Source organism: Anser cygnoides, chromosome 10, assembly GCF_040182565.1.
Source record: "Anser cygnoides isolate HZ-2024a breed goose chromosome 10, Taihu_goose_T2T_genome, whole genome shotgun sequence".
Classification (NCBI taxonomy): domain Eukaryota; kingdom Metazoa; phylum Chordata; class Aves; order Anseriformes; family Anatidae; genus Anser; species Anser cygnoides.
Genome location: NC_089882.1, coordinates 4,018,483 through 4,044,067, shown reverse-complemented (window position 1 = coordinate 4,044,067; position 25,585 = coordinate 4,018,483). Strand labels below are relative to the sequence as shown.

The 25,585-nt window shown below is 41.6% G+C and overlaps 1 protein-coding gene across 12 annotated transcripts in view; it reads left to right on the top strand.

The window, feature by feature from the left end:
- ITPR1 (inositol 1,4,5-trisphosphate receptor type 1) overlaps positions 1 to 25,585 on the top strand; it is a 169,987-nt gene that overhangs the window by 132,516 nt on the left and 11,886 nt on the right. For all 12 annotated transcript variants that reach the window (XM_067003328.1, XM_067003326.1, XM_067003334.1 and 9 more), the window contains 13 exons: positions 166 to 276; positions 1,584 to 1,679; positions 2,391 to 2,513; positions 3,532 to 3,636; positions 4,446 to 4,638; positions 8,496 to 8,618; positions 11,757 to 11,932; positions 13,197 to 13,361; positions 14,608 to 14,803; positions 16,169 to 16,270; positions 17,927 to 18,066; positions 19,493 to 19,658; positions 20,326 to 20,486. In XM_067003328.1, coding sequence (XP_066859429.1) covers positions 166 to 276; positions 1,584 to 1,679; positions 2,391 to 2,513; positions 3,532 to 3,636; positions 4,446 to 4,638; positions 8,496 to 8,618; positions 11,757 to 11,932; positions 13,197 to 13,361; positions 14,608 to 14,803; positions 16,169 to 16,270; positions 17,927 to 18,066; positions 19,493 to 19,658; positions 20,326 to 20,486 — 1,857 coding nt within the window. The remainder of the gene's footprint in view (positions 1 to 165; positions 277 to 1,583; positions 1,680 to 2,390; positions 2,514 to 3,531; positions 3,637 to 4,445; positions 4,639 to 8,495; positions 8,619 to 11,756; positions 11,933 to 13,196; positions 13,362 to 14,607; positions 14,804 to 16,168; positions 16,271 to 17,926; positions 18,067 to 19,492; positions 19,659 to 20,325; positions 20,487 to 25,585) is intronic.

The window sequence follows — 25,585 nt, the reverse complement described above, 5'->3', positions numbered from 1 at the left end:
TTATCTCTTGTTATTGCACTGTCTGGAGTATTGTGTTCAGTTATCCACCTTAAACAGCTTGCCAGGTGATGAAAGAACTAACTCTTCTGTCCTGGCTGCATCACTAGCTTAGGTTTCGTTTGTAGTTAGACAATCAGTGAAGTTTGATTAATTTTCTTTGGACAGAACTGCATTGCTACTCACGAGTCCAATGGTATTGACATCATCACAGCATTAATCCTCAATGATATCAACCCTTTGGGAAAGAAGAGGATGGACCTTGTATTGGAGCTGAAGGCAAGTGAATGTTTTGTGTGATCGACGTTCACATAAGCAGGATGAAACAAATTTATTGTTGGAATAATATGGGTGTTTGTTATATCCCAATAATCACAAGTGCCAAAAAATTATATGCATCAGAGAGCTGAACGCGGTGCCCAAAGACTGTCTCAGGCAATATCGTATTTTAAATGATAACACGGAGTCACCAGTTTTCAGATGTGGGTGACTGCAGACAATCAAGATGTGCTGAGGAGTCCTAAAATAATTACCTGTTAAAAAATTAATTCCAATTAAAACTTCTCTGTTGGTAAGCTTTTACATGTACAATGGAAGTAAAATTTCTCGTGCTACGTCTAGTTCCCTAATACTTTATTGCTGCTGTTAAATCAGTTGATGTTTAGTCATCAAGATTTTTTTATGGCTATTCGTATTAATGCTGAAATAATTAGCCCTGGTGCTGTTTTCAAAATACCCTAGCAGGTTGTCTTCTGGCTACAATAGTCACAGAGTACTCCTACTTCAGCATATGTTTGAGAAGTATTTCCTTTCCGACTTACTGTCCTGTCTTATAGTGCAATGTCTCGTTGTTTTCCGCTGCCGACTCACACCATTATTATGGCTAGTGTGGCTTTTTTATTATTCTAAATAAAAAATGCTTTTAGACTCAATTAGCATTATACTTCAAAATTAAATACTTTTATTGGTTTTTATTGTCAGTCATGATGGATTTTAATCTTAATTGTTCGTATTAAAGTAGTCTGGTGCCTTGTGGTAGTTTCCCATTTCCTCCTCCTATTTCTTGGCATGAGCAGGTCGCAGAGTAATTTTCAGTTAAAAGCAGCGAAGCACGTCTGTGTCTTCAGCCTTGGCTGTCCTTTGATTTAATCAACAGAATCTTGAGTAAAGCTGAGCTGCACCATTGTGGGGTTGAAAGCCTGTAGTAATGCTGCAGCATTTTTAACACTACAAAATAATACACACCAGCTTCAAAACCTCACTATTTGAGAAATCTAAACCTTAATTTGGTGTTCGCTGATAAATAGGGTTTGGGAAGTAAACTGATTTTAAAAAATAAACAAGCAATAAAAAACCCACCTAAGCTGTATAGCCAAATAATTAGATGAGAGGGAGTGCTTGGCACGCTGAGGTTGTAGGAGCCCTGCCGTAGCTCCAGCAGGGTGGCTCTGCCTTGCCTGGTGCTTGTACTCACAGAAACCAAGTATCTCGAGCCCTTCTGGGCAGTGTGTATGGAGGAGCCGGAGCTGGATATGCTCTGCTTTTGACTCCATGCAGTGACTGGTGGTGTTCTTCCTTCCCTTCAGAACAACGCTTCAAAGTTGCTCTTGGCAATCATGGAGAGCAGGCACGACAGCGAGAATGCAGAGAGGATCCTCTACAACATGAGGCCCAAGGAGCTGGTGAGTCCCTGGGCTGCCCCGACGCTCCTGGCTAGGTGTCGTCGTGGGGTGAGCCCAGGCACTGTGCAGCTCTGCGCACAGGTCCCGGACAACTGCAGGTCTTGGCACGGGTTTGACTGAATGCGGTGTTTGCCGAGCATGGACCTGGTTAGCCCCCAGAGAGCAGGAGCACTTCAGTTGTGCTGAATGCTCCGGAGACAGCTGCTTTACTGCTGCATAAAGAAGGGAAGAGGGCATCACCTTACACTTTGGAATCTGTGTAAAGACACTATTTGTGCACAAAACGGATATATTGTGACCTAAAAGCTGTTCAGTAAACTCTAGCAGCATTTTGGGCTGTTTAATGTGTTAATTGGTAAAGACACAAACAGATTCAAAGTACCCCTGAAACACTGACAGCTCGTCCAAGTGTGTGTAGTCATGGCAGGGGCCAAAGATCAGATGTGATGTAGTGTGCCATGAGCACGGCCCAGAACGTATTACTTGGAGGGAAATGTAAAGTTTGGTTTCTCGTGTTGATGAGCCAGGCTGAAGATGCTGAGTTCAGGTCTCCTGTTTTATCCTGGATGTTGAAGCCCACTGCCCTTCCTCTTGAATGTGTACGGTCAGCTTTCTTTCACTGCTCTAAGAGCACCAAATGTGTATGGGCCTTAGCAGACTTCAGCCCTCAAACTGAGCCGTCTCTTCATTGGCCTGTGTCTGTTTTTCTAGGTGGAAGTGATAAAGAAGGCATACCTACAAGGCGAAGTAGAATTTGAGGATGGAGAGAATGGAGAAGATCTTGCAGCATCTCCTCGGAACGTGGGGCACAACATTTATATATTAGCTCATCAGGTAGAATTGAATTCGCAGCTTTTGTTAGCACTAAGTAACACAAATTGTGAATAACAAGAGGTCTGCTTTTCACTGAAATTGTTTTAATGGCTCAGAGACAAACTCACTGCATGTTCTCTTTGTATAACAGCAAAATCTTATCTTTAAAAAAGTCAAAAATGAAACTTCTGTAATGAATAAGAAACTGTTCAGAGTTTTATAATGGGAAACAGGCAGCTTCTTGACCAAGTTTCTGAGGACACACAATTGAAGTTCTTGGCAGAACTGGGGAGCAAAATATTATTTTTCAGCTGTATCAGAAGTTACTTTCTACTCCCAAATAAATTATTCTCATGGATCATTTAAACCTTAAGCAGAAATCTCACCCTGCTTTTATTGTTCGTGCCACGTTCTCTCTCATCATTTATGTTGGAGCTGGTCGGGTTTGCTGCATTGATACAGCGTGGTGTTGGAAAGGTCAAAGACCAAGGGGAGAAAAAAATCTAGGTCTGTTTATGTAACGATGCTACATAGATCCCTCCATTAGAGACTCCTTGTTCCTTTTGCATCTGAGAAAAAAAAAAACACACTGTCATTATGCTATAAAAGTAATTTAGAGCATCCAGAAGCATTTTTTTGAGCAGTGTTCTGTGAATCTGCTTTTTAGGTGATGCAAACGTTCTCCTCCGTCCCTGCCTCAATACTTGAGCAGTAGGCACACCTTTGAATTAGGGTGGGTGTAGAAGGATAGACTGAATGTGAATGGTCAGAAACTTTCCCAAGTCAGGCAAACAGTGGGAGAAAATGGATAAAAGAGGAATACACCGTGGATATTAAAATATATATTGGAATCTTTCTGACTTGCTCCCAGAATAGAGCTGCAGGGTGTCTGGTTGGAATAGAAGAAGCCTTCTGTCAACTTTGCCCTTTCTTAGCAGCTGACTGCATACTATTTCTTTTTTTATGCCAAAAATCAGAAATTTAATATCATAGAGAGACATCTGGTGTTTCCCACTCCCTTTGCATTCCTTTATTTTAGTTGGCTCGTCATAACAAAGAGCTGCAGAACATGCTGAAGCCGGGAGGTCAGATAGAGGGAGATGAGGCTCTGGAGTTTTACGCCAAGCACACGGCACAGATTGAGGTAAAGGGAAACATGGGGGGCATGGGGAGATGTGGTCTTCTGGGGAAGGAGCGGTTTGGAAGAAAATCTGTGTAATGAAACAACAGTTACATTATACATGATATTTTGATTGAACTGACTACCTGTGTGGACTGTCATCTTTGACATAAGAACTTTTTTTGACAGCCTCTGGGAGGGGAGCTATTTTTGAGCTGTCATGTGTGGGCTTTAAGATGGAGCTGAGCAGAGCTCTGTTGGCAGGAGGAAGTGTAACTTCACTTATGTTACATTTTGGCCGGTACTATTGCTTAATCCATAGTTAGTGATATCTTCTGCCATTCTTTCTGTATTAAAATGAGCGTTTTGGCCTGTTGTACAGTCAATCTGAGGTGCTTTTAAAAAGTAAAACATATACAAACATGGAGAGTTCACAAAACTCTGTAATAAGCAAGATAAATATAACTGTTACTCCTTATACTTTCCTGCTCAATGTGTTGCTAAAACTTGCTAAGTTTCCTGAATCGAGTGACCAGATTGTGCTGAAATTCAGAGCAGCTTTGGTGCAGGATTTACTGGGCCCCTTGGAAATCCCAGCTCTGAACAGTATTGCCAGAATAAGACCACAGCATGGAAATTATCAATCTTGGAGCAAAATGTAGGCCTGCTTTGAAAGGTAAATCGGCTGAAGTGTCTGTCAGGCTGCTGTTCTACAGAAATGCATCCAAGTTCCACACGTAGCTGGTTTTAAAGGGTGCAGAAGAAGAAAGCAGACAAACCAAGAAATAAAAACATTTAAAACTAGGGAAAACTCCAATAAGACTGTTGTTCAGATTGTCAGGTCGGACCGTACAATGGAGCAAATCGTCTTCCCTGTGCCCAGTATATGTGAATTCCTCACCAAGGAGTCCAAGCTGCGGATATATTACACCACGGAGAGGGATGAACAAGGCAGTAAGATCAATGATTTCTTCATGAAATCAGAAGACCTCTTTAATGAGATGAACTGGCAAAAGAAATTGCGAGGTAAGTGGCTGTTACGAGTGCGGAGGGTTACCAGCAGAGTACTTAGGTCAGGTTTTAAAAAATTTAAAACGTTGACTTGATAGCAGATGGTTCCCCAGTGTGGCAGCAACCTTGATGATTGTTTGAAAGAATCTGCTCCTCTGCACGATGGCAATATGCCGTAATGAATTCAAGCTTAACGCCACAGCAATATGGACCAACTGGAGGGGATCCAGGGGACAGCAGTAAGAAAGATCACAGGTCGTCTTTTTTAAGATGCAAGAGAAAGGAACACATTTGTGGAGGCTTCGCTTAAATGAGATGGCATTTGGTGGTAGGGAGAAATGAAGAGGGCCAAACTGAAGGGAGCAGTGGTCCGTTCTCCTTGCCTGCGCTGGGTACAAGCAGCACTTCCCTTGCATTGCAAGAAAGAGTAAGGCTGGGTAACGCAGCACAAACGTGGGCTGCCTGTGGTGGGTATGGCATCTCCTGCAGTGGAGGTGTTTAAGAACAGGTTAAACACGTGCTTTCCAGTAATAGTTAAAGTTAATCCTTTCTGTGGGCAAGGAGTAGACTAGAGGACGTGCTGAGTAAGTCCCTTACAGCCCTGTGATGCTGATAGCTGAAAGCAAATGTTTTCAAGCACTGCTTTTCCCTCTGAGGTTCCCACTGGCAGCTGGGAAAACTTTTAGAACTATATTTTAATCCATACAGTGCCACCATTTCACCCAGTAAACTTTCTAGCTTGTTTGCTTAAAATTATTTAAAAAAAAAAATCTTTTTTTTTTTTGCTGAAGGAGAAATGTTGTGCATGAGGCTCAGCTTCAGTGGGCAGTGGTTAGAATTTACCAACATTGCCACTCGGAAATGTCAGATAAAGTGGTTATTTCCTCCTCGAGTCAACATCTGCCATCTGATACCCCTGTTGTTTCCCATGCTTGAATCAGCTAAATACCAGTAATTAGTGCAAGAGCACAAAGAGTCCAGGACTCCCTACAAAAGCAAATGTGGGAGTGGGCTTCTGTACGGCTGTGTGCCGCTGCCAGCCACCGAAACCTGCCTGCAGGGCTGGACAAATCCACACCGGTGTGGTGGCAAAGCTTTTTCCCCGATGGAGACGTTGGTGGTACTCAGTCCGTGGCATCTTGTAGGGGAAAAAAAGGGTTGAGAAGGGACCTCTTGATCTTTCTTGTTCTGAAGATGACTTTTAATGAAATGATTTCCCTTGTTGCAACCTCCAATTGCGTTTTGCCCTTTCAATGTGCACCTCCAAGAAAAGCCTGGGTTCTCTCCACTTTGTTGTTAGGATGCATAGGCACAGTTCACACCAGAGCTGATGATGTCTTGCACTTTTGGCAACAGAAACTCAGTATTTGCTTCAGATAATTGGGGTGTATGTATTTCTGTTTTCTTTTAACAAAGAAAAGCAATTGTAATTTTGTTTAAAATTATCAAGATCAGATATAGGTAGGACAGCCTGAAACTTGATCAGCTCTATTGAAATTTAGCTCTACTTAAATTTTTCATTTTTATGAATACTAGAGTGGAGCTATTTCCACTTAACAATGGATTAATACTTCTCTCAGCATCAAACCCCCCCAGTAAGCTGCTTCCTAAAATGACTTCTAAGAACTCTACAAGAAAGATAGTATATGACATGTTAAACAAATGGGCAACTTTGCGTTTGACAGCATCCATATATTCTGTTGAATTTTGCTGTTTAAGTCTAGATTTCTGGGTTACTTTAGTTGTCTTTGAGGCAATCTCCAAGCAAGCTGTGAAGATATCCAAAATTAACAGCAGGCTGCAAATTAATCAAGATCCATATGCAAAAATGGAAAATATTTCTTTTTTCTTTGAAGAACTGGAATTTTTCATTAAGATTATAATTCTGTTACACCATGCGGGAAATCTTTCAGGCTGTCTCCTAATGTTCTGGTTTTGTTAGGCCTCTGACTGATAGTCTACATTTATACAATCATTTCTCACATCTTCAGTGCAGGTTTGTGTTTTTGAGACGTGACAGGCTGGCAGTGCTGTGTTGTGCTCATGTGATCCACTTGCAATTTATTGAAACCCGAGAAAGGCATCAGCCCGAGATGTTAAACTTGGAAAGAAACATTTTTCTAAAAAGTCTTTAAAGATTATTATTTCCACCCCTCTTCAGCTCCTGGAGCTGACTCATGATCTGAGCACCGTAAGTCTCCCAAGGTCTTAATAAGGAACTCAGAGGAGCCTGCCAAAACCAGGTGAAAGTGCCTCATAGGGCAGGTAGTCTGTGCCCACCCCCAAATAGCAGTGTAAGGTAAAACCTGGAATTTTGTAATGACCCTTTGTACAAGAATTACATACAAATTCATTCAACCTGCTTACAAATTCATTCGGTTAAAACGAGATCGGGAAGAGAAGTAATATAGAATTGCCTCGTGTATTCAGGACACTGCCACATCTCATTCCATCGAAGCTTAACGTGTGCCTGGCTAATCAGGTGCAACGGAGCTTTTATTCTTACAGCGACTGGGTGCCTTTTTGTCGTCCTTTCCTTTACATTCAGCTGTTGCATGCATATGCTTTTTATGTGCGTTTCAACTCAGTATAATGAAGCATTGTATAACTCTTTTAACCCACTTTTTTGCTTAGGATGCTAGACGAGGTGATTTACTGAAGAGAGGTGGTGACGACTGTGATGCTCAGAACTGCTGCATTCGTTAATTTACTCTTCTTTGCAGCCTCAGAGTTTGCATTTTAATCTTTTCCCTAAATTTCACTGTGAGCTTCTTTGCCTTTGCTCTCTGGTATCTGTATGCATTACCTCCTTCCAAAAGGGAAAAACATTCCCTTCTTTGAAAGAATTTTTAATAGATTTTTCACTACTGTAGATTTCAGGAGTACACAATTTGCTGCACAATAAGCCTGCAGGAGCTAAATTCTGGGGGATTTTGCCTTGATGCAGAGGGAATTACTGTGAGGCAGCTTTTTAGCTGTCCTTTTCATCTTCTTGTCCATGACCACTTCAGAAAATGAATCTTTCTGCTTTTGTGCCTCTTGGTTCTAGCTGCAGAGATTATTAATTTTAATAAGGCTTTTTTAAAGGCATTTGTATGTATTCAAAAATACACAGCTATTTAACTGTACCCCTAGCTCCGTGCGGTTACGTATGTGCCCTTTGCCCACAGTACAGAGGGAAGGCCAGCTGAGCTTCAACTGGTTTATTATTTTGGGACTATATTGGTCTATTATCAGCGTGAAGTAAAGTTGTTTTATTTGCTTGGCAGCCAGTCCTAAACATTTTAGCTTTATTGTTATGTCGCTACGCTGCATTTTGTGTCTTAATTGTGCACCTAGGCCTTCGCTGTGTTGTTTCTGGCTTGCTGCAGTGGAAAGGAAGCCTGAACGCGGGCAGGCGTTGAGGGCAGGGGAGCTGCTGCCAGCAGCGGTAGCAGCACAGCTGGGAGGGATGGGGCTGAATCTCACCGATGCGAACGTGTACACATTTTCTTCCTCCTAATCGTTCTCTGAGTGACTCTGAGTACAAAGTACGTTATTAGGGGAAACCTGAAGTCCTTGACCTCTTGTATTTCTGAACTTGTTCTCATGCTGCTGCTAAATCAATTCATGCTAGGAAATACTCTCCTTTTTAACATTAGTTCTTTGCCTTAAAGCACGATCTAAGAAGCTGGAAGTACCCCAAAGATAAAGAGTAATCAAATAAACTTCAGGATAAGCAATGAATACTAGTGCTGTTGATGCTGTGCTTTTGGGCAAACAGAAAATAATCAGCTTGATGGAAATGATGTGTTTGTTTTTTTTTTATATATAGACGTCTTGGTTTTTTAAATGCTCCATTATTAATAAGAATTATTTTTGTTGTTTTGCAGCTCAGCCTTTCCTGTACTGGTGTGCTCGCAACATGTCCTTCTGGAGCAGTATTTCCTTTAACCTGGCTGTCCTTATGAACTTGCTCGTAGCATTTTTCTATCCATTCAAAGGAATTCGAGGAGGTACCAATATCAGACATAAAAATATATGAACAAATAAGGTCTGATGAGCCAAATTCTGTCCCCTGTGTGTCCTATTAACTTCAGTAGAGCCAGTAGAACAGAAATTGGCTTTTTTAATTGCTTTGATTTAAATTGTGTTATTTTCTGACTTTTTCTTGGGGCATTTGTAAAGAAAATGTAGAGCTGTGCTTTTTCCTAGGAAAAATTACCAAAGACAGACATCTACTTTTAATTACTTGACTGTTCTACTTTGTTTTAAAATTCTGTCATGAAATATTGAACTAAGAATATAAGAAATGTTAATTTATTGCTTTTTTTAATGTCATTTTTCATAAAGCTTCATGGTTACATAGCAGATCAGGAAGTCTGTGAGTGTTGTACAGGGTCGGGAGCTTGCCTTGAGTCCTGGCAGGTGAGACGTATGAGAAGTGACCTGCCTCGTGCCTTGAAAGTTGTTGGAGGATCGAGAATATGAGCTTGGTTCCCCTCCTGCTGCTGTCTCTTCAGGAGCACCTTACCTCTGCGAGTGCTTAGAGCAGAGGTTGCCTTAGGGAGTGCAGAAGAGTGTGCCAGCCTCCTCTCCTGGCTCAGGAACAACCTGCATTTCCTTGCCATAAGTGGGTAGCAGCTGGGCCTGCTATCATCTCTAACATAAAGTATGGGTTAACATGTGTGGCTCAGGGGGGATTGCACAATCTTGCTGTAATAGCTCTCATGGAAGTTGCTTTTGATCCAAACAGTGGGTTTGTGCGACGGTGGTGGTTCTTAGAGCCAATTCAGTAAATACTTCCAATAGAAGCTGATTAGATTCAGCTGCTCTTCCTTAGATTCAGCCTCTGCAAAGAGAAGCACCCTAGGGCAGATTGATTGGTGGATTCATGTCAGCAAGAATCAGAAAATCTGGAGAAATATTCCCGCAAAGGCTCTATCACGGCTATTGCTTGCAAAGCTGGTATGGAGGAAGCATTTGGATGGGAGCTTTTTCCACATCTCTGTCAACTGGAGTAAATAAGGACCCCAAAAGTAAAACCCCGTCCTGGAAAGGGTTATTCATGTTCAAACTTTCACTTCCCTTTCTTAAACGTTCATGATGCAACAGGGCCAGATAGATGCTTATCTCTTCCCATTGAACTTCCCTCGGCCTCTTTCTCTTGTTGATTGCTAACTACAGAGCCTACAGAAAATACAGCTGAAGGGCAGCAGTAGCCTCAATGTAAGAAAGTTATTGTCTGGGCTCTGTGTGCAACATAAAAGCCACTTCACACTCTCTGCGGCTCACCAGTTAATTTGAGGAGAGCTGTCATTTTGTCCAGGTAGTGTTTGACGGCAGCTGTCTTAGCAGGGGAATAAAGACAATGAGCACGGAAAGCGTGTGGTTCTGGGCTTCTGCATCCTGAGCACGCTCAGGTAAAGCATGTGGGAAAGTACGGGATATATTAGACCGAAGTCTGGTGTTCCTGAAAGAGGGAAGAGGACAGATAACTTCTGGAACAGGCTTGGGTTTCAGCAGCTGTACCTCTGTGTCACACCGTGGGACGGCAGACCTCGGGGTCACCCCGGCTCCCTTCTGGCCAGCAGCTGGTTGAAAGGGCTTAACCAGCACGAAGAGCAGCTGAATTTTCTGTCTCCAGTCTCAAAGATCACAAGTTAAAATTTAAAAGTCTGAATTAATGGCTGCTAGCAAAGCTGGTAATTAAACAAGTTTGTTGAGACTACAAGTTGCAGGACTGGGGGGTGCGGAGAATCATTTGGCATTTTTTATGTGCCCTACCCTGCATATTTGAAATACTTTATCAGGTAACATTTTGATAAAATCTCTTCCTCTATGAGTTACAACCAGCCATGTAAATAATAAATATGCGTATATTTATTTTAGCTTTAAAAAAGTTGGACTTTTGAAAACAGACCAGCTGGGGGAAGTTCTGTGTGTCCTGAGCAGCTCAGACACGCTGACCCGAGCAGCTGATCAGCATGTGGCCGTAGCAGGAATTGTAAAACTTCTGACTCGAGGAGCAGAAACAAAACTGGATGCATGGGATTAGGTACTGAAACTGCGGGAATTCCAGAGAGGCAGAACTTCCCTGCAAGTTCTCTGGGTTACGCCATGCTCCTGCCAGCAGGCTCGTAGTGGAGTCCATGTGCTCACAGCAAGCGCTTTAAGGTTAGGTTGGGTGCGGACCTCGGTGTCGAGTGAACGCTGGCTTCATGATCCTCATTTTCCAAGGGCAGACACCGCTGCCGATTTGCTCCCAGTCTCTTTCTGGTCCCTAGGAATGAGAAACAAGCTGAGGCCCAGAACCCACTCTTCTGTGAGTGCTCTCCTGGCCGCTGAGCCCCGTTACAGTCTTTATCTTTTGCTCCTTGTTCTCATGGTGATGAGCAGCCCATGTGTAGGTGTGTGTCACCAGCAATACCAAGGACTTCATTAATTCTAGTTACTTTTGCAGGCCTGCAGAGGCAAGGGGATCTTGCCTTTTTCCTTGTCAAGATACCGTTTTCTTGAAGAAAAGCATTTTTAATGCAAGTTTTAAGAAAAAGATGTCTTTTATATTCTGCATAAACCTAGGTTAAACAGTATTTTAGGCTGGGTATTTTTCATGGTTCTTTGAGAAGTGTATTTTTAGATACACAGGCTGATGTTATGTAAGCAGGCAGTCTCATGGGACAGTCTAAATAGAACCAGAAATAGCAAGAGATACAAAAAAAAAAAAAAATGGTGCAAGGTTTTTTTACCAGAAACATAATAGGAGACTCAGGATGAATATGTGAATCGGGACCTGGATGTATTTGTTGTCTTCCTTCACCTCCACATTCAATCATCTACAGAGTACACTAGCGAAACTCCTCTCCTTTTCAGTATTCAAGTTGTCTAAGTAATGAACACTAAAATGAAGAATCCTATAATACTGTTTATCATTTACATAATGCTTTAGTAATAAGTTTGTAATTAAGCTCTGCTGAAGGCGCTGGTCTCAGACGTTCCACTTAGCACTTTGAAATCAGGAACGTCTGAACGTGAGGATTAATGGCGCTCCACCAAAGATAAGATAAAATGGCATTTATCTGGCTATTTTGGTTTTGTTTTGCTTGGTGTACAAAGTATTGAAACATTTTTTGTTTTTTTCTCCTTCATCCTAGGTACACTAGAGCCCCACTTGTCAGGCCTGCTGTGGACAGCTATGCTGATATCTCTGGCTATAGTCATAGCTCTTCCTAAGCCCCATGGTATCAGAGCCTTAATAGCTTCTACAATATTACGCCTAATATTTTCAGTTGGTTTACAACCTACTTTATTTCTTCTGGGTGCATTCAACGTAAGTATCAAGTTGGGTTTTTTGAAGTTCTGTTGCTTCTTATGTAAGGGCTTCTTACCTGCTCCGAGGCAAAAATAGGCTGGAACACTGTGGCAGAACTGGGGTAAGGAGTCATTCCCTCCTCGGTCGTTGCTAGCAGAAGTACTTTACTGCTGCTCATTTAATTCTGCTTCCCTAAGCCGGAGGGCCCTGAGGTCTCGCTCAGTTTTGTCACAGTCTAGTAACAGCTCCCACCCCAGCCAGAAATGTACACAAGTCTCTGTGACCCTTCAGCAATAGGATGTTCGCTCAAACCCGTCTCCTGCTCAGCGACTGAGCTGCAGTATTTACAGGATTGTGTAAGATGTACTAAACAATGCATTTCCCAAATGTCTGTCTGCAGTCTACCTGCCAGCCAAGAGCTGACACTAAGCAGTTTTGCTACAGTTACGCGTGGACTGAGCATGTAAACTGAGCCGCCAGAAAACTTCATTAATGCTCAAACCCGGATACTTGTGGTTTCTAGGCAAGTAAGCCAAAAATGTTTCTTTGACTGAGTCAGCAGGAGCTGTGCAAAGATGCATCTTCTTGAAGCATTGGCCTTTATTACAAAGTTCTCAGCTTTAACGTGCATCATTTAATAGTGTTCCTTGTCTTCAAAATATGTCACCAAGTGCTGTGTGCTAAAGAATCAGAGTTGCGTTGTTAGCATTGTTGCCGTTGTTGATAATTGCAGTGTTTAGCAGGTTCCAGGTAAGTCAAAGGCAGCTCTCCTTCAGTGCTGATGGCTGGGGCTATACAGGAGGATTCCTGTGTGCATGATCTGAGAGTGAAATGCTGGGGCAATCTGGAGCGCTCGCTTATTAGCGAGCAGTAGGGGCTGTTTCAGAAATGTAAGGGCTGCTGGAGGCTAGCAAGTAATTTGATTGCAGAAAGTGCAGAGCTTAGAGGGTTTTTTTAGGGCAGTTCACCTCTCACACCAGGGAGTGTTCTTACTTTCTTTAAATCTTGAAGTCCTGATGCCCTTTGACAACCAGCTGGGGACAGGAGTCGATGTTCCTGTTTTATAGATGTGTTAAGTTTTAGTTGTGGCTCACTGTCTCAGCTGTGCAGAAAATGCAACAGAAAGCAGCCATTGACTGACACGTAAAATGCTGGCATGTAACAGACAATTCAGCACAGTTGTTGGTGTTGCCGTATAGCTGAGTTACCACCAGCTTTGAAAAATTGCTTTTTTTCCTGCAGGCTATGTATTGCAACTAATTTATGATTAATCTTTCCTTAGGTTTGTAATAAAATCATTTTTCTGATGAGTTTTGTGGGCAACTGTGGAACCTTCACTAGAGGATACAAGGCAATGATCATGGATGTAGAGTTTCTTTATCACCTGCTGTACCTCCTGATTTGTGCTCTGGGGCTTTTTGTACATGAATTCTTTTATAGTTTGTTGGTAGGTATTCATTTTGTCTTCAGAATGTTTTTCTTCCTATGTGCTTGTAAAGTCCCACCTGGATGTCATCCACTGCTTGCTTTCTGCTTTACAGCCGGACACTGTCGTGCAAGCACTCTTTTGAAAATGGGCCTCTGGTGATTTCACTTAGAAGTTACTGTGGAAGGCTACAGGATCCCTGCCCTATCTCCTCTTCCTGATTTTTACAGACAAATGGAGAATTTTGTGTCTTTTCAAGCATATTACGCCAGGCACCTGTTTGAGGTTAAGTTTAGTTAAAACTGCTTGTTAGGGTAAATGTGTGTGCACAAAGATATTTAGTATTTCCCCTCGTGGTAGTTGGCCGTCATCTCGGACACTAAGGTCTATAGGCTCTCTAGGTTAGAGGTACTGCTTGTGGCCCTGCTCTGACTTCCAAGATAATAAACCATTTTAAATTGGTTTGACTCCGGGTAATATCACTGCCTGGTGAAAGTTTAAATCTTTTAAGGTCACATAGGCTCTTGCATGAGAAAAAAATAATTGAAAAATCTAGCCGTAGAAAAGGTAACTGAGCAGTAGGTACTTGAGGAGTTGCCATGCTGTGAGTTATTTTTTTAAATAAGAAAGTATTCTAAAATATTAATTTATTTTAAAAATAGGTTTACTAGACACACAGTCCAGAAGATACTGATATTAACAGAGAAAACTAATTATATAACATAGTGTTCATGTTCTTTGAGTACTTGGTTAGCTGTGGAGCATCTCTGTACCTATGGCTGTACTCTAGGCCTTGCACAACTGACAGGGATGCCTGGCATACATGTTTCTTCTGTTTGGGGTGGAATTCATCCTGTGCGGTGCAATTCTTCTAAGAATAAGCAGTTAAAGGAGTATATCTAGTGTTGGTGGAGAAAATGTGTCGCTTGTAATGCAAACCCGAAATCCCATTCGGAGCTCTCTGTTTTCATCCCTTTGTTTGATGTCTGCTACATCCTCTGGTAACTGAATTGCTTATTTTCTGTATTCACGTAGGTCCACATTAACAAATACCTGTCCTCTCATTGTCAGCCAGCACATAGCCAGCAACCTGACTGGGCTATGCTCGTGGCATGTCACAGGCCCAGAGGAGTGAGGAATGTAAAGACATTTAAATGGAAAATTTTCTTCCCAACACTAATTTGGGTGAAAATATTGCTCACTGTTAGTGTGCCATATTGGTAGTACATGTGAAAAACAGCCGTTGATTTTGTTTGTTGTCCCCCAGCTCTTTGACTTGGTGTACCGAGAGGAGACCTTGCTGAACGTCATCAAAAGTGTCACTCGCAACGGGCGTTCCATCATCCTGACGGCTGTGCTTGCGCTCATCTTGGTGTACCTCTTCTCTATAGTGGGGTACCTGTTCTTCAAAGATGACTTCATCCTGGAAGTAGACAAGCTCCCGAACGAAACGTTATTGCCAGGTTGGTAGCAGTGACTCATTTTGACTGTTCTAGTGTTGAAGAAAGTAATGGACTTCTGTTCCCCGGAGCATGCTGAGTGTCTTCCACCTTTTGTGAGAAATACTGGTTATCTCACAAGTTTGACAATTTCTTTCTTACCAAGGGCTCTGCTTAAATAAATAAATAAAACAGATTGGAGCAAATGGATGCCATATTTACCCTTTAAATTTTGACAAGATGCTGTAATCGGCTGCAACATATAGAGAGGTGGGGTAGCAGAACCCCTGAAGACAGCACTTGGGCTTTTCTGCACACTGAAGATTTCTCTTCTGTTTGCTAAAACAGTTGAGATTATCTAATTCATCTAACACCTACTCCCTCCCCCAGTTTAATTACAAACAGACTTTAGGTAGGCTATCGTGGGGAAGGCTCTGCACTAGGGGGATATTTAGTTCTGCCTCAGTTTGCCAGATTTTGTATGCTTATATTGGCTTTTAATGGTGCGTTCTAGTTTCAACATAAGAAAAATTAATATTTTACCTAAAATAACCCCGTGAATATAAATGAAGGGAAATTACCTTCAAAGCCACGATCCTGTGAAGCTGAGGTCTCTGTGTCAAACTCTGGTTTGCTCATAGTTTTTATAGACTGTATTAATCTCCCTCAATTTGTTGCTATAGTTTAAATTCCATAGTAGACTTCTCAGTGCTGAACATAGGTTGCATATTGTAAGATAAAACGTTTTGTTGTTTTCTTTTCCCTTGCCCTATAGCATCAAGTAAGCAACTCAGTGGATGGGAAGCATAGGAATTAAATTTGTTAGAGAAGGAGTTTGGGTTTTGGCTTATTCTGACTTCTTGTTTTTCTCTCACTTGAGTTACTCAGACAAGCACTGTTTGACATACCCACTATTTTTTCTAATTTTACTGCCTACCCTGTAGGACACCCAAACCTCACTGACCTTATTATTTCACATTTCCACCAAGCTGGAGAAATGCCAAAGATGTGTTACTGTGTGGCACTAGGGTGGTTTTGATACTTGCGAGATGTTGAAGGGCAATTTTTCAATCACCTTGAAAATTCACTGTGCACTAGAACGTAATATTTTTGGAACAATTTCAATTACTTTCGCAACTTCGGAGCTAATGCAAAATAAATGCACAACTATGGTCTTGAATTCATAGAAATAAGTTTATATTTGAAATTAAAATCACTGAATGTGTGAATTGGAAAGGACTGTGGCTGCCTAAACTCTAGGATAACATACAACTCTAAATCTGCCTAGTAATTGCAGACTGAATACGATGAGATATCTTAATATCTGAAAAGTAATCTTGAAAAACACAAAATATTAAATTATTTGACTCATCGCTTTTTTGGTTTTAGATCGCACAGAACCGGGTGAGACCATGACTGGCGAGTTTCTCTATTCAGATGTGTGCAAAGCAGGTAGCAGTGAAAACTGTTCTTCAATCATTCCTTCAGACCGTGAGTATCTGCTTAGCTGCTTTGGAATGACTAACTTCTTATCCTGAAGTTTTCACACTTTTTCGAGTTAAGCACCTTAAGTAAAATTTGAAGGGAAAAAAAAGCCCTGTATACTAAAAGGGGTAACAAAATTAAAAGCGAATCAAGTTAAGCCAACAGCAAAAATGACATTTGCAGCATGAATTCTGCAGAGAAACTTGTTGTAACCGAGCAATCCTTTGATAAAACATTGACATATGCTTTGATTTTCTACCTTATCAATTTGAAAAGGAAGTGATGTAGTTTACCTTCTTACAAGGTTATTATTTTAAAACATTAGGCTCTTAAATGTGATCTCAGAGGATAATGCTCTGAAATATGGAACAGAACATTGTTTACTGTCAGCATTATTTTATCTAGTTAACTAAGGAAACTGTTTTTAATATCATGTCAGGAAGTAGTCAATGGATTAAGCAGACAGGGTAGGTTTGGGGGGTTTTTGAGATCAAGAAAGTGCATGTGAGATATTACTTGTAGCATAATCACCCGCCTCAGACTGGGCACTGAAAATTTTCAGTTTTATTTTCTAGAAAATGTAATTTACTAACTTTGAGATTTATGATGCTGGCTGAGAAAGCCAGACAGAACATCGCTATTTCTCTTAGAAGTGGAGCTCTTATATGGTCAAATGTTTCAAATGTCAATAATGGCCACAAGCCCATGCTCTCAAGAGGAGATGGCTCTGTTTTGCTCAAGTGTCCTCTTTGATAAAATAAGATTCAACATAGATACAAGAATAGCTTCTTTATTCGGCTCTAAGAAGAGTGTGCTTTGTCTTTATGCGCTCTGGCTGCAGAAAGGAAAACTTCAGAGATGTGTTTATATCGTAAATAATCAACTTGATATCAGGGTCTTATGTGGACAGAGATGTTAACGATGCGCAAATCTTTAGCATCATTTCTGTACCCTCTTGGGTTTGGGGTATTTCTGGATTTCTCAGGGATTTAGACCCATCTAAGGCTTGCCGTGGGAAGGTGGGATCCACTCATGAGCATTTCTATGATGAAATGTAAGTCATGAGACTTTTAATAGGTACAGGGAAAGTATATGAAATTAGGTAATTAATTCTCAGAGTCCTGGAACTGCAACAGTGAAGTTGGAGGCTTCAGCCAAATGGAGAGAGGGTCATAAAAAATAGTGCTACTTTTTTAGTAAAATGCTGTTTCCATAAGCAGTGATATTTTAGCCATTTGAAAAATAAGAGTTGAAGTTGCCATTTTGAGTACAGCCCAAAGGCTGTGCAATCTGTTAGGCACCAAGGGAGAGTGTAAGAGGCAACACTTTGTCCTCTGAGCTGTCAAAAAGCTATGATTCTGTATAAACAGGCAGCTGGTGATCCAAAGCTATGCATACTAACAGAAATGGAAAGAGATATTTAACCAAGTCAAAGACAGCAGTTAAAGCACAAAAGAAAACTCTGCTGGTGAGGAGAGGAGGGCAGGCTGGAGCCACCAGAGTAGGAGACCTGCTCTGATGGTCTGCTCGTAGCGTTTGCAGTGCTGCTGGAAATCACCCGTTTTTGCAAAGGGGAGTGAGAGTGTAGCCAGCAAAGGATGGAGAGAATTATTTAAAACCGATCTTGCCTTCTAAACGTGTCTTTGCTTGCTGTGTTAACAGAAGTGATTGCTGAAGAAATGGAGGAAGAGAATAAAGAGCATACGTGCGAGACGTTACTGATGTGCATTGTTACTGTACTGAGTCATGGGCTCAGGAGTGGGGGTGGAGTAGGTGATGTGCTCAGGAAACCATCCAAAGAGGTAAATTATCACTGAGTGGGGGTGGAAAAGTGATAACCGTGGAGGGCTGGGGATCTAGTTCTGCTGGGGAAAATGTGCGTATGTTCTTGAAACAGATGTAGACCTTGCGAACTAGAAGGGAGCACGCTTTCTCTCTGTGTAATAGTCAAATTTCAGTGGTACCAAATCAAACAGCAGCCAGTTCAAACGAGCTTTGAACCATGGGTTTTTTTCTTAGTACATGAGACCTTTTTCAGCTTAAGGGAATCCAGAACGAGGCCCAAATGAACAGAAATGGTGTAGCCAACAGTTTGTGCTTTGGGAGTTCAGGATTTGAAAAAGTAAGAAAGGGACAAGCTAGCAAAGGATTACGTTAGGTAGCAGAATGAAAGTGGTGTGGTGGCTGATACTATGCGAGTGGCTTTAGTTGCTTTCGGGAACATTACTGAGAAAGGTGAGATGTATAAAACAGGGAATGGGATGAGAGGACAGGGACCAAGATGGCTTGGAGCTGGGGCTGTGGGGAAAGGAAGGGCAGAGCAAAGACTGGTCAAAAACAGCAGGAATTTTTCATAGTGCCCAAAGCTGCCCACATAGCTGTTTGAGTAGCTCATTGCACCTATCAGAGCCTCAGGCTTGCCTCTCTCTGGTCATTCCCCAAAAGCATATTAGAGACAAAGGGGCAGTCTTGGTCAGAGTGGATGCTTTGCACCATGTAGCAGGGGAAAGGAAAGAGGGTTCTCTTCAGCCTCATTTTGCCCTCTTTGAGTAGCGTTGTGTCTGCCTGCTTTGTTCCCAGCAGATAACAGGAGTTAAGTATAGGGTCTGTAATTTCAAGGTGTTATCCAATGTTTAGCCTTATTTTCAGCTTAAAATGGTTTAAAGGCTATATAATTCCCAGCAAACGTTTGGCACCCAGCTGGCCAGGGTGGTTCTGAAAATGGGGGTTAGGCAATAAACATGACATGGGCACTGCTAAGTCCAGCTTTCCATCCAGTTTTATTCAAAACAGCATACTTGGTTTTTAAGATAAACAAATACTATGATATTCCAATAAAAGATTTTATAATTAATACTGGTACTATATTGATATAGAGGCAGATTAATATAAGGATATATTTTGGATTCGCTTGCAGGGAGCGGGTGAGGAGAGGAAAAAATTCATTGTGTGAGAGAGAAGAGCAAAGACTTGGACGTAGTAAACAGAAAGAACAACTCCAGTGATTGCGTACCATTAGCTGACTAATTCGGCTTTTTTCAGTAATCTTGCATTTTAGTTTCACTTAATGTTTGAGTTCTAAGTTATCATTGGAGAACATCAGAAATGGAGACTCTAAAGGGAGGAGTTGTGGGGCTGCGAACTTGTCGCTGAACTGCAAGAAATGTGTTGTAAGGTTTAGATGGACATGGATTTGGGTTGTTAATAATTAAAATATGTATCTTGCAGGAACCTCTCTTTGCTGCTAGAGTGATATATGATCTGTTATTCTTCTTCATGGTCATCATTATTGTCCTTAACCTGATTTTTGGTGTGATCATTGACACTTTTGCTGATTTAAGGAGTGAAAAACAGAAGAAAGAAGAGATTTTAAAAACAACTTGCTTTATTTGTGGTAAGTGTAGAAACACACTTAATACAGGGTTAGGTTCTACATGCATAGAAACTTGGCAGGAAGATGAGATGGGGAATGTATTTTTATACTGCCTTTTCCTTAAATCCTTAGTTTCTGCTTCTCCTGTGCTTCAAATAATTTTGTATTGGAATAGGAGAGATTTTATAAACAGTCATTTTTCAAGGGTGCAGCGTTGAGTGGTGTCTGAGAAAGTTTCTCACAGTAGATTTGGAATTAAGCTGCTGAGCCTTTGAGGCCAGTGCAATTAACTGACATGGTAGTGCAGAAGTTGCATAACACGTAGGCTGACAGAAGTAACCTTTGGAAGTTTGCTGCAAAGCAAATGTTGCATTTGGTATCATTTTGCCTAAAAATAGGAGATGTGTTATGAAATTCAGCTGTTTGCATACAAGGTAGCTACCTTTTTTTTAACCAAAAGTTTTCTGTTATGTGTACCAAATGTGACCAGCACTTGTAATGCCCTCTCTCCCTCTTCCCTCTGTTAGGTGGCTGTCTGTTAGAGTTTATGCCTATTATTCCATGTTCATTTAGGAATGCTTGTGACTGTTAAGATCTGCAGCAGACTGTAGATTTTTTTTTTCTTAGAGCTCATTTTCTTAGTCCCAGTTTGTAAATACTAAGAGTTATAAATGTGTCACTCTTGTAGGTTTGGAAAGAGATAAGTTTGATAACAAGACAGTCACGTTTGAAGAGCATATTAAAGAAGAGCACAACATGTGGCATTATTTGTGCTTTATTGTATTAGTGAAAGTAAAAGATTCAACAGAATATACAGGACCAGAAAGTTATGTGGCAGAAATGATCAAGGTGAGTTTTGAGTATTCTCTATTTTACTTTCTTTGTAAGCAAAGACTTGGAGCAATATTTTTCCTACAATAATAGGCTTAATCCAATGCCTTTCCTTTTCAAAGTGTCTTCTAAAGATATGTGTTTATGAATGTGCTTGGCGAGATAACTCGATAAAAGATAACACATTGATGGCACCACGTTGCAACGTGCTACAAATGGATGGTGCAGGCAGGGTCGCTTGTGGGAGGCTACGTGTGCTGCAGCACAGCAATTTGCAGCTTCGTGGCTGCAGCTTCTCAGCAGCTGGAATACGCACGAGTGTGTGCCAGAGTAGGTGGCAGTGAGCAGGGACAGCTAGGTAGTCGCCGTGGTTTCAGATCGGATAAAGAAGCTATTGTTTTCAAAACTCATGTACTGCTGTTCAAAAGAATATTTTCACGTTGGTGGAAGTGCCTGAAGTATAATAAACAGTTTTTAACCTGTCCCAGCATAAACGTCTTTCAAAGACTTGTAAGTTTTGTTGTCATATGATCGTATGATTTTAGCTATCGTAAGAAACTAAAATTAATATCTGCTCAGTTGTAATGCCTTTTAATGAGAGAATTAAAAGCCTCATCTCTGCCAAGTGGCAGGTTCAGTGCTCCTGGAATTAGATCCTAAACCCCAATTACTAATTTGTGTGTCTTCTGGCTGGTTAGCAAAAGCTGTTTCTGGTTTATAATGTTTAGTTGTTATTTATTTGCCTTCAGACAAATAAAAGCAGAATACTTGTCCTATTTATCTCTACAGTTTTTGCTGTGGAGGTGCAACCTTCCATTAAGTGGGGGATTTATCTCGGTCTGGTCAGAATGTAAATCTCACCAAGATTTCTTAGAGGTTAGACATGTTACTTTGGGGTCACTAAAGTGTGTGTCCTAGTTCTGGATTTCTGCCTCTGTAATGAGGGCTTAAAGAAATCTTGTGAGCAGTCACCTGACAGAGGATTAGCACAGTGAGATAACTAAGTACATCACTGCTGCCTCGATTATATTGCTCCCTTTATTTATCCCACTGCAGTAGGCATTACTTCAGGGGGGAAGCGTTGTACTCTTTAAAATGTTTCTGCTTGTAAAAGAATATTTTGTGTTGTGTTCAAACTAGTTTAAAAAAATGTTCAAACTGGCTAGCATTTTATTAACAAATGATTATTTCAGATTAAAAGCTTAACTTAGGTAAGAACCAAAAATTCAGTCTTTGAATGTGATTACAGTAATCACAAAAAATAGAAAACTTTTCCTAGAATTCCCATTCGTAGAAGTATCGGCAGCGGGCAGTTACCATGTGTTGAATGGGAACATGCATATGCACAGACCAAGTGTCTCACGCAGCTGAAATTTTGTACAGCTGCGTGTCCCAGGTAGAGGTTTTGAGCGTGTCTTGTAGCTGTTGCTTTTTGCATTTCAGGAACCAGTTTTAAATTGAGAACTGAGGGTTCTCAGGGTCTCGGTGCAATGCTGTTGAAAGCACGGTGTAACCGTACAAGCTGTGGAATGGGAAGTAAATTTGCTTTGCACATGAGCGGTCTGCCACAGCTCAGCCCGGGCATGGCTGGAGGAGCTGGGGCTGGGGCCTCACGCCGCAGTTCCCAGCAGCATTTTCCAGGGGCCGTACTCCTTAGGGCTGGTGTGGCCATTGACTCTGAAACTCAAACAATTTATTTCCGTTGTTGTTTAATATTAAAATGTTCGCGTGCTCTTTTCCACCCCAGAAAATCGGAATGTAAAACCTGCTGAATGTGTTTCTTTGTCAACCCTCTTTTAAATACTTCTGTAAAAGTCGGAAGCCCGTTTTTCTGCTGAAGGTGTGTCTAGGAGTAACTTACAGCATGGTTCGGTTCATCTTTTACTCAAGCCACCTGTCTTTATCCCGTAAATCTGGAAGGACGTGCAAAAGGAAAGTCTTAAATGTCAGCAGTTCCAGAGATTCAGATTCACCTGTTGAGGGTGAGGGTTTATTTTGTGTTTGTACAGTGTGAATGGGAACCTATGGCTGCTTAATGTCTGCAGCCACCAGATTCTCCTTGAACACCTAGTTAGTTCGTGGTTACACTTAAAAGGGACTTTTCCCCATGTTTTCAAACTGAAGGTGGCACTCTAACATCTTTGATACTGACATAGATGGGGCATGTCTTTTTCCATGGACTGTTATGCAGTACCATTGTTCAGCTGAAATCTATACCCATTTTTAGTAGCTGGGGGTAGGAAGCATAATGTGCTCCGAGTCATACTGTGATTGCAGAATACACCTCAAATATGCTTCACCTTTGTTCCGACTCCCAGCAAATATCCTTAGAAACATCTTGGATTTCTGCCTTTTGGCGATTTAAAAAAAAATAGAAAAATTACTTCTGCCATTTAGTACTTGTATTTTTTCAACACCACAGAACATTAAATAAAACAGAATTTAGGACACTAAAATGGGATTCACCATCAGCTGGTGAGTGCATCCAGTGCTGCTTGTACAGTGCTTTAGAGATATTTTAAGCATTGTGGTCTCAAAAGAATCTTGGACAATTTCACTTATGCCAAATAGTGAATATTCAGAAGCCTTAAGAGTGATCTTGAATTTTGATGTTCTCTAGTCTAAAAATAATGTGTACAGAGAGGCAGTTCTGAGGCTGTCCACTGAACTGGATATGGCAGAACTGAATCGTGCCCACAGAATTCATCTTGCAGCCTGCAGGAATCTGACCCAGTATAAAAATAAGTTGCAGCCAGGAAAGTTAATGATTAACTACAATTCTCTAGTGAATTTTATATTTTTTCATGGATAGAAGCTAACTAAGTTAAAATGCGGTGTGCAGAACGAAGTCAACAGTTAAATTGGGAAACGAAATTTAAGGAGCATTTTGAACACCATAAGCATGTACAAAATAAATACCAAAGAAACCACAGTGATCTGACAGAATCGAACGCACCGTGTTTCAGTACTGATTTGTAACTATACCTTCCATAATGCTTTTCTGTCCCGTGAGACCAATGTGGGCCTGTGTTTGTGCTTGTAATTCTGGGATTGTTTTCATTAAAGTTTCTGTTTGGCTGTGGAGCGCTGTTTGTTTGTGTACCGTAGCGTGGGAAGCCGTGCTGCATTGCTCGTGTAGCTACAAGTCGGGCTTTCTGATTAGCAGACCTGGAATTCATCGCCAGCCCGCTCCCCCGTAAATAGGGATAATGCTCACTTTCATCAGTAAGGTGAACACGTGCCCGCTGTGCCGCGTAAAGCTTGTGAGAGAGATTAGGAACCTTAGCTGGGAATTGCTGGAGAAATGCGAGGGGGAAGATGGGGTGGCTGGTGCTGTTTGATGTAAAGCTAAGCTTGCATCCACGCCCTCGCTGCTGCAGTGAATCATCTGCTGTCCTGCAGCTCTTAGCAGCGCTTCCAAGGTTGATAAGTTTATGGTTTGCAGGAGATGGCAAGCAGAAGCTTGGTACGAAGCAGATCACCCTCAAATTGCATTCTTGAGTGGTCTCGTAATACCTATTTAATATCGCAGAAAGTACCCGAGGACGCGAGGAAAACCTCTGGTGGCAATAGAGCTGGTCTTTAATTCCCAGTGTTTATAAAGCCCTTCCGATGACCTGACTTGTGTTCATCTGGTAAATCACTGCAGATGTGCACTTAAGATAGCGAGGCTTCACGATAGATCGATGCCTTTTGAAAAGTGTTTATCTGGAAAGTATGCTAATTGTGCCGCAAAGCTGGTAGTCCAGCGCATCCTGCGTTTCCCAGGAACAAAGGCGTATGGTTCGGCTGCTGCATTGCTTTGTAGTCACCAGGGAAGATCAGGTGATGTCTGAATAATACCATGTGTGTAGGAGGTGGGGGGATCCACTTATCGTGTTGGCCAGACATTGACATCCACACCCAAATGACTAATGTGAACTTGGTGCAACTCCCTACAGATTAGTTCATTTAAATGTCTTATCTACCCATCCTCTCAGTCTTGAGAATTTCTTCTGCAGTTTTCTGCGTTTGCCCCCAGCTCCTGCAGCAGCCTCACTCGTATCTGCCCCTTTGGCACAGCTGTCTTCCGAGTCCTGGCAAAGCTCTGCTACAAACAGCTGTTTGTAGGCATTTATAATATGTTAAAAAAAAAAAAAAAACCTTCTCTGAAGCTTGATACATGGAGAACCACAAATACAAATCAGCTTTCTGTGCGCTCACAGGCTGTCGTGCTGCAGCTGCAGCGTACTGTCACTTGCATGGACAAATATTTGCATACACAACTCTTGCATACACTAAAATAAGGATTTGCATATACACCTTCACGTTGGTGTTTGATCAGAGTGGGTAAGAGCTGAGTGATTGTATGCACGCAGATATGCATATTAAAAATAGACTTGTTTGGAAAAGTTCATAACACAAAACTTCCTAACTAGCTCTTGCAATTTCCACAGACTTTTAATGTAGCGTTGTGCCAAGAAGGATCCATGTCATTAACCTCTGTTACAACACTGAGGCAGAGGTGTTAGGGATTGCCCAAGCTCACATGTCCAGATCTAGAGCGCTGAGTCCTGAACTTTAAATGGGATTGTGTTGTCATCTGAAAATGAACCATTTATAAATAGAAGTGATGGTGCAGATATCCTTAAAGGAATTTGGAATGGAAATGAAGGCTAAGGGTTTCCTTTTGTGCCTGAATTAATCTCTTTGTATAAAACTGGGCATTTAAATGTAGCGCTGGGCTTTCTTCTTTTGGTCTTGAGCTACGTGCTACCATGGTTGGAAAGTGTTTCTTCTTATCGAGTATCCAGTGTGGCCTGTAAATTCTGCCTCCCAATCAGCAACAGCAAGGTTTCAGTAGTCTCAAGCTTTAGAATTGCATTCTTCCAGAAGTGTAAGTTCAACTTGAAGCCTCCTTTAAGGAGTTAAGCCACGATTGTCGTGCTCTGCAACATGGCAGGAGCGTGTGATTCACGACATGCACGGCTCTCCCTGGTAATGGCTTTGAAGGGTTGCTGCCCCCAGGCCCCGGGCTGAGTACGCTGTAGCTGGAGGTGGCTGGGACTGGATCTGAACCGAAGCCCCTGCAGCAAAAACAAGTGGCCAAGGCATTGCAAAAGGGGCTTACCAGTCCC